An 18,031-nucleotide genomic window follows, 5' to 3' on the forward strand; every position below is an offset into this window, starting at 1 on the left:
GGTTACAGCTTGTCAATACAATATTGTAAGTATTGCACCATGTAGAATTGGTGGGCCATGATGTAGGTGTTAAGCATTGACTTCTGAAAGACCGTTTCCCAAAATTATCCAAAAGTCAAGGGTCTTTGCCCAGTAGGGTGCTGGAGAAGATTATGGTCTTCTTAGCCTATTTTAGAGCTGACTTCACTATCATTGACTGGTATAGTAGCTGGATTACCCCAAACCCTAAAGTTTGTTGTACTTTCTGATTCAGATCCAGTTTCTTGGCTACCGGAAGGCAGATGCCAGATTCTCCCTCCAACATTGTCGTTTATAAATCCTGTAGGATCAAGTGAGCTGGGATTTCTGCAGGCTTGGAGTAGAGTTTCCAGAATCCAGAGAAGTCTAAAAGACCTCAGTGTGGGGCTTACTGTCTTTATGGGCATTGACTCCCATCACCTTACCAGCTTGTCCAAGAGTTTGGAATACAAGAAGTCTTCTGTGTTGAAGAATGCTCCTGTGGGTCAGGGAGCGAGTCAGAGGAAATCCCCGTAGACCTTTCCTCAGAACACAGAAATAAAGAGACATTAACCCACGACCTCAATGATGAAAAATGTGATCGGGACATGGACCTCAGTCATCTTGAATGGTAATATTCCCAGGGCAAACTCCAGACAGTGGTGTCCCATGCTACCTCCTCAAAGTGGTTAAATTCCTCCACAGAGAGGGATGATTGGAGGCTAGATTCTGTCACTGGAACTTTTGATAAGAACTCTTGAGGTGTGGAGGCGAGGAACTCCACCTTCAGAGAACAAATATGGACAGGAGAGGTTGAAGTGTGCTCTCCTTATTCCTTGCTCCCAGTGAGACAAAGAAAGTCTTCACCAATTCAGTTACCTACCGTAGTTTATGGCTGCTGTGCTCTCTGAGCAGGAGTTGGGGAAAAGAAAAGACATCATCTTTTAAGACCAGTATAGGCTCGTCTTCTTGAGAAGCTCCTAATTGACTTCAGAAAGAAACTTCCTCCTGGGTCAACTAAACTGGTGGATGCAAAGAGACCACCATGGAGCATATTGGATCTGGCAATTCAAGGAGACAGGGCAGAGATAAGGACATGGAAGGAGGTAAGTGCAGTGAATCATTCTCAAAGCCTCTCAACAATCGTTCCAACCTTGAATGTACTGACAGGACTGGAGACTGGTGCTCCAATTGCACTGGGGTGCGGAGCATCCATGGATCAGAGACTTAATACATCAGAGCAAATAGCTATGTTGGCTGAATCAAGGTCTGATGCATTGACGAGTACATGGGGTCGAGACATCAATAGGACTGATCCCGACCTTTTAATTATGCAATGAGCCCCACAGGGCCTGTAAAAGGCTCACAGACTCTTGTTCTCAGTGCTTCCACACCTTGCTGAATCCCAGAGGAGCAGCAAGTCTGGAAACTGGCACCTTAGAAGGAGAAGCTTTGCTTGAGGACCTCCTGCTCAGCTCAGCACAGAGGAAGTCCGAGGAGGCCCCTCTCCGAGAGAAGGAACAACTCTGGTTTTCCAACGACCTGCCAAGTTCTTCTATATTCTAGGCCCTGTTTCTCTGGGATCTCTGTGACCTTTGGCCACATCCTTAGCAGTCCAGTGTGTCGTGGTCTGTCCCAAGACATTTGTAACAAATATCTGAGTCATCAGTGATGGATATCGTCCAGGCACTCAAGCTATCTCTGAAGTCACTGGAGGTGGCCTTTTTGGAGTCAGACATGTTAAATTTTGTTTTTATTGACAGAACTAAAAAAATCCTGAAACACGGTCAAGTGTGCAAAAGATAGCACTTCTTCAGATTAAAGAATTGCCTCCATAATCAACACTCAAGAAGCTCCTAGATAACAAAAGTGGCTCAAAATTATTTTATTTTTTTAATTTCTGTGCCATATTATCTGAGGACCTAAGCAGCTTACATGAAACCATTCACAGATAAATAAAACAAACATACTCACAAACTAACTATAAAATGTGGCAGCAACAAATATCAGAAGCAATGAGATCTATTGCTTCTTTGACCTTCTCACCAAAAAGATTCTACCCACTGTATGGCACATCAGCGAATCTCTCATGCACATCCTTCTCAGAGGATTGAGGCTTGCAGCTAAAGAGACAACAGTTACATAAAAGAGGACCTGTTTTCTTAGATCCGAAAAGAGGGTATTCTTAGTTCAAATGCAGAATATGTCCAACTATAATTACAAAGAAAAATACCATAACTTAAATGAACGATTCCAATTTTTTTCAAAGGTACACATTAAGTGTGGGTGGCCTAGTGGTCAGAACAGGGATTGGGAATCAGAAAACCTGGACTCAAATCCTGCTTCTGCCATTCATTGTGCCTTTAGGAAAAAGTCATTTTATCTCCCCATTGCCTCAGATGTGCTTTTTGTCTTGCAGCGCCATGTGCCTGGCAAGGCCTTCCTTAACTGGTGCATCTTGTCTGGTCATATTCAAATCCTGCTTAAAACCCAACTCTGAGATTACTTTTAAATACAAAAATTCAAACTCTTCCAGCTCTTAGCTCTCCCATGTTAAATATGTTTTATTGTAATAAAGTGATTATTAGAATTGTTTGTCATATATGTGTCTCAACTAGATTGTCAGCTCCATGGAGCAGGAACTGACTCATATTATAGATATACACATACACACACACACTTACATACACACATATACATACATACAGTGCTGCATACAACTAGCAGCTCTATAGAAATATTAAATAGTAGTAATAACAGAAGATACTTACTTAAATTGTATGCTTTTTGAACATTGTATGTAATTTGTCATAAAGTTCCCAGATTTAGGATGCTCTATAAATGCCAACATAATAATAATGATTGTTTATGAAAGATATGAGAATGGCCAGTTGCTGAAATTGAGGCCTTGATAATTGATGCCACTAGTCACAAGTTTCAAATTTGTGCTAACCAAACATCATATTTTCATCCAGCAGCTTTCCCCTATTTTTTTATAGTTCCAGTTCAATCAGACCCTTAGCTAGAGTCTGTCCCATAAGCCTTTGTTTACAACTATATGCCAAGTTAAACTGGAGTTTCTGGGTCTCTCCTATCTTTGCATTGCTCCTACCTCCCTAACACTCCTTTCAAAGTCTCAGCTGGAAGACTCTCCAGCATTTCCCAATCACAAAGATCTAATCTTGGTATCCTCCTTTTATCTAACTCCATCCTGTTAACGAAATAATAACTAAGCCAGGAATTCTTGGTAAACAGAGCTGGCAAATAAAAGTAGCTACTCACCAGTGCTTGCCATATAGCCAGTTGCTTCCATATGCCAGCAGGCAGAACCCAACAGTGCTTTTCTTCCAGTGATTTCTTAGGGTTTTCAGTACTTTCACCACTCTTGCCATGTTGTTCCTCAGTTACCTTCCCTCTCAGAGACAGCAGGTTGTAAGCCCTAGGAGAACCACATTTTATTGCCATATTATTAAAACTCTTTGTCAGAACCAAGAAAGATCAGATATTGCACAGCCCTTAATCTTTCAGCCAGAATTCCAACTGAGAAAGCTATATGCAGAAGAAGTATGAGGTCCATATTCAAAAGCATTGAGCTGGTTAACTCAGACGTTAGCCAGCTAAATTAATATTTGGGCACTTATCCTGCTAAATTCTAGGTGGCTAATAAGTTAGGAAGCTAGAATTTAGCAGGATAAGTTAGGGGAGTTCCGGAGGCATAACTGGGTGGAGTTGAGTAAGACGGATAAGTTAATCAGCTAACTCCAGTATTCAGAGTTAGCTGGATGACTTAGGAAGCTAAGTCTGATCAGGCTAAAGAGCTATTCTAAAGTTAGGAAGATATAGTTAGCCAGCTAACTTTAAGATAGCCGATTATATCTCCAAAGTTAGCCGGATATGTTTATCCAGCTAACTGAATATGGACCTCTATAATATTAATGATGCATAATTAGCTAGATATATTTGTAAGATTAGAATTATATGTTATTGTAATGTAAGAGGGAAACATATTTTAGAGTCTGCTGCACCAGGGAATAAGACAGGCTGGCATTACTTACTCTACTATATATGCTTAATGAGTTTTCCCTCAAATTTAACAGGTGCCGCTAATCCAGTTGTCTAATATAGGAGTGAGGTCTGAGGTTTATCATTAACCCCAAACTATACAGAATGGGACAAACCCCCAAAAGAAATCCTACACCTCCAGTTCTGCAAAGCATATACTCCGTGTCTACAGAAAAACTAGGACATTTCCCCTTGCTACTCACCATACAAAAAAAAAAGACCATACATTAATGTAATGTGCAGGTTTTGTTTTTGTCTTTGTTACGTTTTGTCTTTGTTTTGTTATGTTTTTATTTTTTTCTGTTATTTTTAGATCATTGATGTTTGTTTTATGTTGAGTTTTATTTGGATTATATTTATGTTGGATGTATTGTTCTCATCCAGAGCCCATGTTGGAGAGGCAGTTTTATAAATGTGAGTAATACATAAATAAATAGAAACATTCAAATTCTCAAACTGTCACTCATTGTGACTTGTCCATTTTATAAATGCTTCGGGACTCATTACACCAATGGTTTCCTTTATATCTCTCATGGTTGTGTCGACTGGACACTATCAAAATGATGCATGCCCCCAGTTTGAATTTTATCTTTTCTATGATCCCTATCTTCTTTTCTAGTGATTTTTTATAAACAGGTTGATCGTATGCTACTTGGCTTTTTATGTCAACACAAGCCTTCAAAAATTGTGCTCTCTAAACTGAAAGCTGATAAAAGTAAAGGAAAATTGGTTCTTACCTGCTAATTTTCGTTCCTGTAGTACAAGGGATCAGTCCAGACTGCTGAGTTATGCCTCCCTTCCAGCAGATGGAGTCAGAGAAAAGCTGAAAAGCACCCCCTAGATAACCTGGTGTGCCACCTGCGATCCTTCAGTATAATCAATATCAAAGCAGAATGTAAATTTAACAACCAATGACTAGATCAAGCGAAATATTCTTCTTTTAAAACAATAACCTGTGAAAACTATGTATAAGTGTGTGTGCGACACTTCAAAGGCGTCTAAGATCTGTAAAGAGAAAAAAAAAAACAATTAGCTGAGTGGACTCTCCTGAATACTATATCCCTGGACTGATCCCTGGCGTCTGGACTGATCCTTGGTACTACAGGAACGAAAATTAGCAGGTAAGAGCCAATTTTCCTTTCCCTGTACATACCAGGATCAGTCCAGACTGCTGGGATGTACCCAAGCTGCCCTAAATGGGGTGGGACCCGGAGAGTCCTGCTCGAAGCACACTGCTGCCAAAAGAATCCACATCCGGAGCCCGGACGTCCAAACGGTAATGCTTAGCAAACGTGTGCAAAGATTTCCAAGTGGCTGCCCTGCAAATTTCTTGAAGCGACAAGCATTGGCTCTCTGCCCAAGATGCCGCTTGCAATCTGATGGAATGAGCCTTAAGACCATCTGGCACTTGTCGCCCATGACGTGTACGCCGAAGCAATAGCGTCCTTCAACCATCAGGCAATAGTAGTCTTGGAAGCCTTACACCCTTGATGATCAGACAATCGAAAAGCATTAGTCACCTCCAAGTACCGCAAAAGAATCCAGCGGACGTCCAATCTCCTCAGATCCTGGGCCTGAGGAGAATTCCTATCCACCTCTGGAAAGGCTGGTAACTCAACGGACTGGTTGACGTGAAATGCCGATACCACCTTTGGCAGAAAGGAAGATACTGTACAAAGTGAAACTCCAGAGTCCGAAATTCACAAGAATGGTTCTCTGCAGGACAACGCTTGAAGCTCCGAAACTTGTCTAGCTGAACAGATAGCCACGAGAAACACCGTCTTAAGTGTTAAATCTTTCAACGTAGCCCATTTGATAGGCTCAAAAGGAGAACCGCAGAGCCCACGAAGAACCAAAATCAAACTCCACGAAGGACATACCGCCCGCACCGGCGGGAGTAAATGTTTGGCTCCCCTCAAAAAACGTGCTACATCCGGATGCCCAGCAATGGAGGTACCATCAACCTTACCTCTTACAGCCTAATGCCGCTACCTGAACCCGGAGCGAGCTATACGCCAAACCTTTCTTTAAGCCTTCCTGCAAGAATGCGCACTATAGTGGCCTGCCACGGAGACACCTTCAACCCACTGCACCAGGAATCAAAATTTTATTTGTAAAAACGATATAGAAATGCTTTTAAATAAATAAATAAAATAAAGGTTAGATTGTAATTTAAAATATACCCTTTTCTCTGTTTTGTTTTGGGTTTTTTTTAAACTCAGCCACCAAGCAGGGGAATTACTGTCCCTGTGATCACTTTACAGGCCTTAGCACCCACCAGAGGAATGTCGTCGTCTCTGGACCTGAATAGGAGGGGGGAGAGGGACCGGCCCACCGGTAAACCCCCCTCCCCAAACTCACCAGGTTAAGGAACAATCTCCGGGTATAAAGGCCGTAGGGCACTGCTCAGCCTTGCCTGCCCTTAGGAAGTGCTCAGCACGCTTTTCCCCCCTTTCTGTATACTCCTGTTTTAAATTTTTTTTTTTTTACTTACTGTATATTGATCTAGTCAAAGGCTTAAGGTTTATTCAAAATACAAAATCTTTCTATAACTTAATAATCAATCACAAATTTTGTCAAGGATTAGGACCACAGGTTATGCCATTCTCTCATCTGCTGGAGTCAGAGAAATACTGAAGGATCGCAGATGGCACACCAGGTTATCTAGGGGGTGCTTTTCAGCTTTTCTCTGACTCCATCTGCTGGAAGGGAGGCATAACTCAGCAGTCTGGACTGATCCTGGTACGTACAGGGAAAAGGGGTTAACCTTCCTGATTTTTACAGTTATCATCAGGCTTATATATTGCAACAGGGATATCAGTGGATATCAGACATTCTGCAGAACCAAGACAATCCCAGAGACGGTTTGTCTCTCCTTTTCCATTTGAAGCTTTGCCTGGGATAACCCTCCCTCGTTTTCTATTTGATAATCCTATACTCTGCTCTACTCATACAGCATATTCCGAATTTGATCAGTTACTGGTTTCTTTTTCCCCCAAAATGGAAATTCTCTAAATTGGCTTGGTTTCATTCTCATATAAAACTTGCGGGTAAAAGTTTGAATTGGAAGATGTGGCAAGCCAGCAGAATTTAGTTTTTGTCTTCAATACAGCATGATCACAAACAACTAACCTTTTGACAATTTGATACGTCAGTTCTCTTTAGCTAAATCCTACTTTTATTCCTGGCTACAAATACAGGACTGTCTTGGAATCGATTTTTCATCCAAAAATGCTTTACATAGTCTCCCTAGACCAGAGCTTTCCAAACTTTTCATGTTGGTGACACACTTTTTAGACAAACATAATTTCACGACACAATAATTCAGACTACTAGCAAACCAGAGGTTAAAGGTTAAACGAACGAAATGTATTTTGACAATTTATGTATGTTTCCTTAAATATATAAATAAATAAAATGTTTCACGACACAACCTATCTCATGAAAACCTTTCATTTATATTAAAAATATATAATATTCCAAGATTAATGCTATTGTTATAATTTATGAGTAACAATAATAAAACAAATTGTCTGTCTCCCACACTCATCTCTCTCCCCCTCCAAGCACACATCTCTCCCCCCAAGCACGTCTGTCCCCATACACTTATCTCTCCCCCCCCCCAAGCACGTCTGTCCCCCACACACACTCATCTCTCTCCCTCCCCCAAGCACACGTCTCTCCTCCCAGCACGTCTGTCCCCATACACTCATCTCTCTCCCCCCCAAGCACACATCTCTCCCCCCAGCACGTCTGTCCCCATACACTCATCTCTCTCCCCCCCAAGCACACATCTCTCCCCCCAGCACGTCTGTCCCCCACACACTCATCTCTCTCCCTCCCCCCCCAAGGACACGTCTGTCCCCCACACACTCATCTCTCTCCCCCCCCAAGCATTCATCTCTCTCTCCCCCCAAGCACACGTCTGTCCCCCACACACTCATCTCTCTCCTCCCCAAGCACACGTCTGTCTCCCACACCCACTCGTCTCTCTCCCTCCCCCAAGCACACGTCTGTCCCCCACACCCACTCATCTCTCTCCCTCCCCCAAGCACGTCTGTCCCCCACACCCACTCATCTCTCTCCCTCCCCCAAGCACATGTCTGTCCCCCACACCCACTCATCTCTCTCCCTCCCCCAAGCACGTCTGTCCCCCACACCCACTCATCTCTCTCCCTCCCCCAAGCACGTCTGTCCCCCACACCCACTCATCTCTCTCCCTCCCCCAAGCACGTCTGTCCCCCACACCCACTCATCTCTCTCCCTCCCCCAAGCAGGCAACACACTAACGTGTCACGACACACAGTTTGGAAAGCTCTGCTCTAGACCGGCTCCATCCTGTTTATATCTTTTATATATAACCAGATTAACTTCTGGGAAAGTGAAGACCATTCCCATTTCCAGCCCTTAAATGGGACTGGCTAATTCTTTTTCTAGCAGAGGGTAGGGTCGGTATATGGCCCCCCTAGGCCAGAGAGTACCTTCCCCTCCAACATCTGTACATGCCTCCAGCCAAACTCAAGGGAACTATTTTCATGTAAGGCTTACTTAACTATTCCAGGATTACCCTCCCCCACCCTTTTCAGGGAATCAGATAAGGGTTCCCAGAATTCTCATAGTTACCTCTGATCTATACCTCCATGCAAAGTTGAAACAGTAAAGTCCCTGGAATGCCTTTTTCCAGTCAAGCATACCACTTTTCCTTTTGTCTTCATGAGAATTCTGTCCACAGCAGTCTCTAAACACTTGGACCTCTCAGATTTTCTTCTCCGACACCGTCTTTGTGGTCTGAGTAACTTCAGCTCCATGCTGTATAAGTTCTTATCATCCAGGTGGAGAGGCTTCCAGAAGAGATGTCGCAATTCAGTTTGGGCTTGCCCAACTGGCCGTAAGCTGACCCCACAGACTCTCAAAACTGGGGTTAATCACACCCCAAAACAGCAGCTTATGGAAGCTTGGGAAGTATTCCCACATATGTTGGTTTGCCCAACAGGAATCATCAGTAGAACCTGACTTGTTGAATACCGTTGATGGTCACCATGTATGCAAGCGAATGTCTCCTTCTTCTTGTAACTGATATACCCTCTCTGGGCTAGCTCCTTCCTAATAAGAGTCTTTTGGCACCCTGAATCTACCAGAGCTTGGGTGGGGATCTTATCCAGCTCAACTGGGAATCACAAAACCCTAAATGAGGAATATCAATGAAACTACAGCTGTGGAGCTTCACTAGATTGCATGCCCACTCTTCATCTTCAAGCCAGGGACAGTTTTTGACAATGTGAGCTCTCTCGCCATAATAAGAACATGCCTATGGGGTTAGATCTGGTGGTCATCCCTTCTCTGGAGGTTTCAGCTCGCCTGTGCGAACTTTAGCGCTTGCTGTATCATCAGGTTGATATACATAGATTCACTCCCATTGTAAAGACAGCCTTTGGCCAAATGACTTCTTTCCACAATTAAAACAAGTTGGTGAGCCTGGGGTCTGTGACCGGAGTATGGAACATGCGCTGTCCTGCTCTAAGGATCATTGCTGAGGTCTTGCATTCTCACTGCTGCAACAGGGACCCTGTGCGGGTTGCCTTTCTAACTTTTATATTAGTTCTGGCATCAACTGAGCCTGATGAAAGGTGTTCACCAATTCCAATACAGTTTCCAGTCTGAGCCCCAGGTGCTGACACACCTGGGGCTCAGGAACTGCTCCAGGAGGACCTGGTTGGCTACTTCAAGGCCAGTTTTGCTTCTGGTTGTAGCCATTTCCATCTGGCAGCCTTTAGCCAATGAAAAAGGCTCCATGGACTTTTCCTGGGCTGTAGGGTGCCACGCCAGAACTGTTGCCAGTATGTATCCATAGCGTAATCCACCTTTTCCAGGATGTCATTTTTGACCTTTCTGAATAGCTGGCTCTTCCCTCTGGGTTAGCAGCCTGAAAAGCCACTTGGGGCAGATTCGCCAGGTAGGAGATCCAGGAGACTTCTGGCCAGCCAGCCAGCCAGCCATACAGATGGTTCTCTCAAAATTCCTTAAGAAAACATTAGGGGGGGGGGGGGGTTGTCTTCATTTTAAAGAAGACCAGAGGTAATGGTGGCTTGCATTGCTTAGGCTACCTATGCCAGCACCCTCTGTTGTTGGTTAAAGTGTTCATGCAGGGCTTGAATCAGCCTCTGGAGTTGCTGCTGCTTTTTAGCAAGTGTATGCACTAATCATTCCATGTTGGTTAATAAGCCTTGGCACCACTGAGCTTTACCTGCTACAGTTCCTTACTTTTATTCAGAAACACATGAACCACAACTTCCCCATGTCTCAGAGAGTAAAAATAGAAAAAAAAAATAGCCTAGCCTGTCCAGCTCTGATTGACTAAGTCCCTGTCTGTCCAGGTGGGGCTACACTCTTGGCCTGTTGTACTTAATAGTGTTGCTGCAGCCAGACCCCAGAAAAACTTTTCTCTCTTTTCCACTGCTGGTGTGGGTTCCTGTCTGTGCAGTCACTTAAATCAGGGACATCCCACTCCTAACACCATATGAAACACAGCATGAGCAGTCTTTGGATGCCGAAGGACAGAATAGAGAGGATTCCAGCTATTCTGCTATAGATTTTATTGTTTACAGGCAAAATTTAAAAACAGAGCGCCTGCTTACCGCAGGAGTGCTGGAAACAAAATGCAGTGGTTGTTAGATAAGTAGCTTTAGTAAAGCTCCTCATGTGTGCGGTCCACTATCCTCCATTGAACCTGTCTTCTTATCCCTCTCCCCAGGAGAAACACCCAGCAACCAGTATTCCCTTGTGAGCTGTCTTAAGGTGGACCCAGCTAAATGCCTGGACCTGGACTTTTAAGGACAGTCTAACACACACTCATGTACAGCGTTGCCAAGAATAGGAGTACATTGCCCTCTGCTGACTCGCACTAAGATGCAGCTATGGGTCCTTCCTTGTTTGTTCACATGTGCCACTGCGTGGCATTATCTGACATCACATTGACTGCACTCCCTTTGAGCAATGGGAGAAAGTGAAAAAGCACAAGCCTGATGGCTGTCTCTAGCCTGCTTCTCATTCACTGACATTCTTCCTTTGCTCATCTCCCTTGTGCCACCTGACTTTGGCAATACCCCCCATCCTTCTAGACTGGCATCCATGGTGACCATAATCCAGTCTGGAGGCTCTAGCGCTAATATTCTCAACAGACTGGGCAAATGGTTCCACCAGTCCAGGTTCTCTTGTATTTCTAGGGGTACCTGCAGACAGTGCTGGTAATCCTAGCAGGAAAGGGACCAGTGTGATAGAAAAGACTGCTGGAAGAGTTTCATGTGAGCTCTAGCCCATTGGACCAGATCCACGCTGCTGCCATAAGGCCAAGCATCTGGAGGTAATCCCATGCTTTGGGACCTTGAAACGTCTGCAACCCGTATCAGTCTGGACACTCTTTTTGGAGTTAGTGTGACTCTTTCTGCTTCCCTATTGAATCAGGCTTTAAGAATTCTCAGGTCTGGGTTGGATCTAAGTTACTCTTTGCAAACTTTTTTACCCATCCTAGCTCCTGTAAAAGTTGGACGACTACTCCTGAGAACCTGTGGCTTTAGATAAGTACATAAGAAATGCCATACAGGGTCAGACCAATGGTCCATCAAGCCCAGCATCCTGTTTCCAACAGTGGCCAATCCAAGTCACAAGTACCTGACAAGTACTCAAACATTAAATAGATCTCAAGCTAATATTTTTTATGAATTAATAGCAGTTTATGAATATTTCCTCTAGGAACTTATCCAAACCTTTTTTAAACCCAGTTACACTAACTGCTGTAACCACATCCTCTGGCAATGAATTCCAGAGCTTGACTAATCGCTGAATAAAAAAGAATTTTCTTCAATTTGTTTTAAATGAGCTACTTGCAAACCTAATGGAGTGCCTCCTAGTCCTATTATCTGAGAGATAATAACCCATTTACATTAATCTGTTCAAGTCCTTTCATGATTTTGTAGACTTCTATCATATCCCCCCCCTCAGACATCTCTTCTCCAAACTGAACAGCCATAACTTCTTTAGCCTGTCCTCGTAGGGGAGCCATTCCATGCCCCTTATCATTTTGGTTGTGCTTCTCTGCCCTGTAGAACTCCTCCTGGCTGGGGCTTGAGGGTGGCATCTGTTCCTGGACTGTGACATACTACAGCAGATACTCTCATGTCAAGGCCCTCCCCAGGCCTGCTGAAAGAGATGCATGGCTAAACCATAGCATGCTTATGACAAATGTCACTATGCTCCCTCCTGAGCTTCCAAACATAGGCATAGTTTCACTTCTTAATTTGGAAGATGGAAAGGGCAAAATGTAGAGAGGTCAGAGAGGGAATGGTGAACTTTATTACCTCTCTTACCTACTCCACCCAATTCAGATTGACATGAATTAGCATCTCAGTAGCAGCAAAATAAACTCCCTCCACTTTGTGGAGTAAAATAAAACCCTATCAAAAAAGTCACTAAGAACCTATAAAGCAAACCTACATAGAAATATTCACATATTACAATAATTAATGCACCTAAACGCTTAAGATGTCAGGCTGGAAAAGCTAATAAGGAGTGGAGACGACAAGCGGTATACAGTAATAGGTACAAGCCTCAATAGTAGATAGCATAGTGCTAGCCATGTTCATGGAACCCTGTCCCACAGAATTCAGTCGAAAAGACTTAGCATAGAATTAATTTTAACATATTCATCGTTTATTCACAATTGCTTGAAGAGAGCAGTTTTTTGGCCCCTCGACACGGACCGTGTTTTGCCACATGGGCTGCGTCGGGAGGGGCAGAAGCCCAAAGGATGAACGGTAAGGCCAGTTATGTAGGAGTGATGAATATGTAGAGGAGCCCTGCAGAGGAATCGGATGAGCTTACAGCAGTTAATAGGAAGTGCAGCGGCGTCTCCTAAAGATTATTGTCCCCAGTACATTGGATTTAATTTGAAAAACAATAATCTTCAGGAGACGCCGCTGCACTTCCTATTAACTGCTGTAAGCTCATCAGATTCCTCTGCAGGGCTCCTCTACATATTCGTCACTCCTACATAACTGGCCTTACCGTTCATCCTTTGGGCTTCTGTCCCTACCGACGCAGCCCATGTGGCGAAACACGGTCCGTGTCGAGGGGCCAAAAAACTGCTCTCTTCAAGCAACTGTGAATAAACGATGAATGTTAAAATTAATTCTATGCTAAGTCTTTTCGATTGAGTTCTGTAAGACAAGGTTCCATGAACGTAAATAGCCCTATACTACTATCTACTATTGAGGCTGGAAAAGATGGCATCACTGAGCATGACTGCTATACTTGTGCCACTGAGAAGTGGTGGCGTATTTTATGAATACCTTCTGGCTTATATTGTTGGTATAAAAGATCCATGTTGGTCCCCCTGAGGAAGCGCGTATTAGGATGAAACAGAGGCCTTTGTATGGGCTTTTACTATCTGTGCATATTATTTTGCAAGAAGTTTGTGGACACTAGTTTGTGAGTAATTGATTTTTGTTCCATATTTAATCAGTGGAACATTATCAGGCACACTAAGAGGAACATCAGGAAATTTGTATTCAACACTTTCTGCTTTACTTTGAAAAGAACCTTCAGAGGAAGGACTTTCTGGATTCTTGGCTTGATGGACCCTTGGTCTGACCCAGTATGGCATTTCTTATGTTCTGTTTAGTTCAGCGATAAAATGTATGCAAAGCTTTGTACATTTTATTATATTAATATAAATCATTGCTATCAATATCTTTATAATCAGTGTGCCGCAATATTTGTTTTTAATATTGTATGGATACAATGTTTCATTGTGAATGAGTTGCGTGAGTATGTGGGAGTGAAAGGGAGTTTTTTAGTGTTTTTAGATATTTGAAGGATTAGAAGTGACATTTATTCGATAAAATGTGTTATATTAAATGATTAAAGCTTTTGGGTATGTTGTATATTTTGATATTAGTTTCATGATGTATTTCTAGCTGAGATTTCATATTGACTCATATATAAAAAATGTTTTTTGAAGTAAGGGAATTGGGGGTTTTTTGTATTTGTAGTGTGTATAATATATATAGTGAAAACTTATAGTTGGCACAAATTCATCCTAAAAAGAAGTCTAATGCATAGATTGCTCCAAAACAAAAAACAGACCAAACTCCTATATCACATAACAAATTTCACAAATCCAAAATCTCATTCCATTCACTCCACGATTCATACCATATACAACACAATCTTCTGCAGCTGCTCCAGCTGCCTGAAGAAAGGAATAAGTGCCTGATTGGACCGCCGCTGCCAAACTTCCTCTCACTGTCCGGCATCTGAGCAAACCTTACTGGCTGCAAAATTGGGCAATTGGTCACCCTGTCTACACTAATTCAGTCATGTGGTTCACAGCTCAGATGAGGTCAGTTGTATTTGGAGGAGGAACATGTCAGCCCTCACTCCCCCTCAAACTCTGCCCATGGTTGTAATGCCTCCATGGGGCAGAGACAGGGCAGCTTTGTATTTTACATAGTACAGGGGAAATGCATTTCTCATGTATTTCAGTGCATATGGAGTCTGGCTTCTTGGGGCTTCCAGTTCAGTTTTTGTTTGCATATTTCTATTTCTAGTCTAGGAGTACTTATTTTGTATTTGGTAAAAATCTATCTGTATTTTGCATGTGTGACAGAGGTGAGATATTCTGCTAGTATGTATTTTCTGTGAAGGGATCTGTTGCAGCCCAGCTTGTTCTGTTTTCTAATCTGCACCTTCCAATAGAAGATATATTGGTGCGCTAGGGCAGAGGTATGTAAATGGGGGGCAGGCTCCCACAGGGTGGATGTGAGTGATCTGAAAGGGGGTACACCAGCTGACTAATGAAGAAAAAATGGCTGCGATATCAGAGAGGTACATTTTCTAGAGCTGACAGAGAAAACCAAAGACATCCCACAAAATAATAAGCAGCAAAAAGTCTATATAATCCTGGGGCAAACAAAAGAAACAGCAACTATAATAGCAAAATAATACCTACAGTACCTGAATGTAATCGGCTTTGAACTGCCAAAGAGCAGAATATAAATAAAAAATATATATGGTACACTGCCACCAGATCAGAAATGTACTTTGACGAGGGACAATAGACACCAGCACCAAAACCTGAGATTGTCTTTCTAATCGTTCTTTCTGTTGCTGTTATTTTGTAATTTTATTCTTCCCTTTTAATTCTTATGTATTGCTTTGGCAACACATGTAAAATAGTCAGGTCAATAAAGTTATCTGAATCTACTGGATGCCAAGTGCATGCCCTGAGAGAGATCCCGCCCCACTTTCACCTGGCTGTCTGCAGCTCCTGTCAGCCTCTTTCACTACATTGTGGTGGGCTGAGTGCCTTCCTCTCCTTTAACGTATTCCCTAACACTGAACCGTCTCCTCCCATGTCACCTCAGGTCCTTCTCTTCTCTTACCTTTCCATTCCTCTCTCTCTTTCTCCTACCCCAGCAGTTTCTCCCATTGTTTATGCTAACCTAACATTTCTAGTGCAGGAAACACAATAAACAGCAGAGAACCACCTCCTCGCTCTATACAGATATATGCTGCACAAATAACCAGGACATATACACACTAAGAACTTCCATGTACAAACCCCAACCTCTTACTTACTCTGTCCTACTTTCAATCCATCCGCTCCCTTACATCCAGTGTGACACGCACTGCAGCCCCACTGGAAACAACAATTGCTGTGCTCGAGTTCCGCCTGCGGGAGAGGACTGATCTTTGAGAATCAACTGTGGAATGCAGCTCCTGCCACACACGCTAAATTAAACTATAGATGTGTTTTGTATCAGCTGAAAAACTCAGTTCAGCTTTATGTTTACCATATTGTTTTCGTTTGTCAGGAAACTGGCTCAAGATTATTATACATGTTTTCAGCTGGGCGCTGTATCTTTAAGAACTGAGGGCTTAGCAAGAAAATAATCTTGCCAGCTGTTTTGGCCGCGCGGAGGGAAGCCGCCAGGTGGAGAGCACCGTCCGCCCGACTGGGGCTGAGCGGCGAGAGCACGGAAGAAATAGCAAGTCCCGAGGGGCGGGGAGAAAACTACTGACCGTGTGCTGTCGGCCCAGCAGTGGTAGCAACTTTATGCAGGCCGGCATTGCTGGTCTTGCCCCTGCCCCTGCCCCTGGGTGTGTAGAAGGAATTTAAAAAAAAAAAACCGCAGCGGAAGGTAGATAAGTAAAAAATGAAACAATGGGGAGTCGTTGCTGCTTTCCTGGGGTTGGGCGTTACTGGCACAGAAAAAAAAATAAAAATGTTTTTGCCGAGAAGGGAGAGGGAACACTAAGCCTTTTCAATCTGTTTGATTGTATGATTTTATTGTGTATGTTCATTTGTAATCCGCTGAGATTTGTGGATGAGCGGAATATAAATATGTAAAATAAATGTGTCCTCCATGCATCACTAGTTTGCTAATTTTAATGAGAGGTAACCAACCCTGCCTTCACGAAGCGCTCATCCTTTTTACTGCAGATTTGTAGTTTACTGGTATGTAAATGGAACTTTTCTGTTTGCTATTTATTTTTTAACTCATGATTTATTTGTATGTCAATAGTTTATTTCATCCCGTGAGGCTGCTGGTTTCTAACTTGTGTGCCAAGAATCAAACCTCTTCCAATGGAAAGAAAGCTGTAGAACTAGGTGGTCATAATATGAAGCTCCAAGAGGGTACACACCCAGGAGCAACATCAGGAAATATATTTTCATGAAAAGGGTGGTGGAAGCACATAGCATGCCTTCGTGGAGGAAATAGTGAAGATAAGAGCAGTAATGGAATTCAGAAGGGTGTGGGGATAATCCCAGAGGATCGCTAAAGGCTGGAAATGAAGAAAAGGGGTAACCTGTGTTAACTGGGGTAACTTGAACAGAGCAGCTGTAGAAGGCATGGGGTAACCTGCACAGAGCAGCAGTTACTTCCATACAAACAAAAACTTGCTGGAAAGATTGAATAGACCACTTGTCTTTTTTCTGCCATCATTTACTATATTACTGTGTCACACTAAAATTTTGTTCTGATTTTAACACAGGTTTTGTTACATTTAATTGATTTGATTGATTTTTATATACCGACATTCGTCGGAACATAATGCCAGTTTACATTGTAACAAAAATAACAAGATAGTGAAATAAACAGGGATGGGGAAAGGGGAGCAGCAATGAAAGAGGAGATAGGACAGCAGTAGGAAGGATAGGGAAAGAGAGAAATTTGATAGGAACATTTGAAGAAAATTAACAATAGAAACTTTGTACAGGTGGGCTGGTAGGAACCAGACCAGTGATGGCAGTAACAGGGAGATTGGGGGGGGAGGCTTAAAGGAGGGTGAGGGGAAGCTAATAACAGAATTTAGGCGTCATTGCTTAGGGGGAGAAACACTATATTTTGGAGTCTTTGCTAGGTGAAGAATAGGAGAGGCAGAAAGGAGGAGAGGAGAAAGGGTGGGCTGCGGGGTTAGAGTGCAAGCTAAGTTTGGTCAACATCTGGGTAAGCTAATGTAAAGAGCCAGGTTTTGAGCCCTGTTTTAATTTTAGACAGGTTAGGTTCTAGACGGAGGGCCATGGGCATGGTGTTCCATAGGGAAGGGCCGGCAATAGAGAAAGCCCTTTCTCTGGTTGAGGTGTGGTGAGCAGTTTTTAGGGAGGGGGTGTATAGGGTACCAGCAAGGTTGGATCTGGAGGGGCGGGTATATGATCACAGAGGGGGTGATGTGATAAAATCTGTGTCAATTTTTAGTGCTGGTTTTACTTTACTCGCCTGGTGGAAACCTGCAGTCTGGGAACCAGAAAGCCAATGCCATGCACATGCACCATGAGTAAAACAAAAAACACCACACTAAACTGAAAATTCACGCTAAAAAAGTGGCAGTTTACCTGAAAGCTGCCACCCAGCGAAAGGATCTAAGCATCATTTTGGATACTACGTTGAAATCCTCTACTCGCATTGTTTCA

General features: G+C 43.1%; 1 protein-coding gene across 2 annotated transcripts in view; it reads right to left on the reverse strand.

Moving 5' to 3' along the window:
- The window catches only part of AGK (acylglycerol kinase), a 170,998-nt gene extending 154,821 nt beyond the window's left edge, over positions 1-16,177 (reverse strand). The window contains exons 1-2 of one of the 2 annotated variants that reach the window (XM_029616146.1): positions 16,138-16,177; positions 3,280-3,436 (exon numbers count right to left, since the gene is read on the reverse strand). In XM_029616146.1, coding sequence (XP_029472006.1) covers positions 3,280-3,389 — 110 coding nt within the window. In that variant the 5' untranslated portion in view covers positions 3,390-3,436; positions 16,138-16,177. Of the gene's footprint in view, positions 1-3,279; positions 3,437-15,693; positions 16,094-16,137 lie in introns of those variants that run through there. The other variant, XM_029616145.1, reaches the window with a different exon arrangement.
- Between the last annotated feature and the right edge of the window lie 1,854 nt (positions 16,178-18,031).

This window comes from Rhinatrema bivittatum, chromosome 9, assembly GCF_901001135.1.
Source record: "Rhinatrema bivittatum chromosome 9, aRhiBiv1.1, whole genome shotgun sequence".
Lineage (NCBI taxonomy): Eukaryota > Metazoa > Chordata > Amphibia > Gymnophiona > Rhinatrematidae > Rhinatrema > Rhinatrema bivittatum.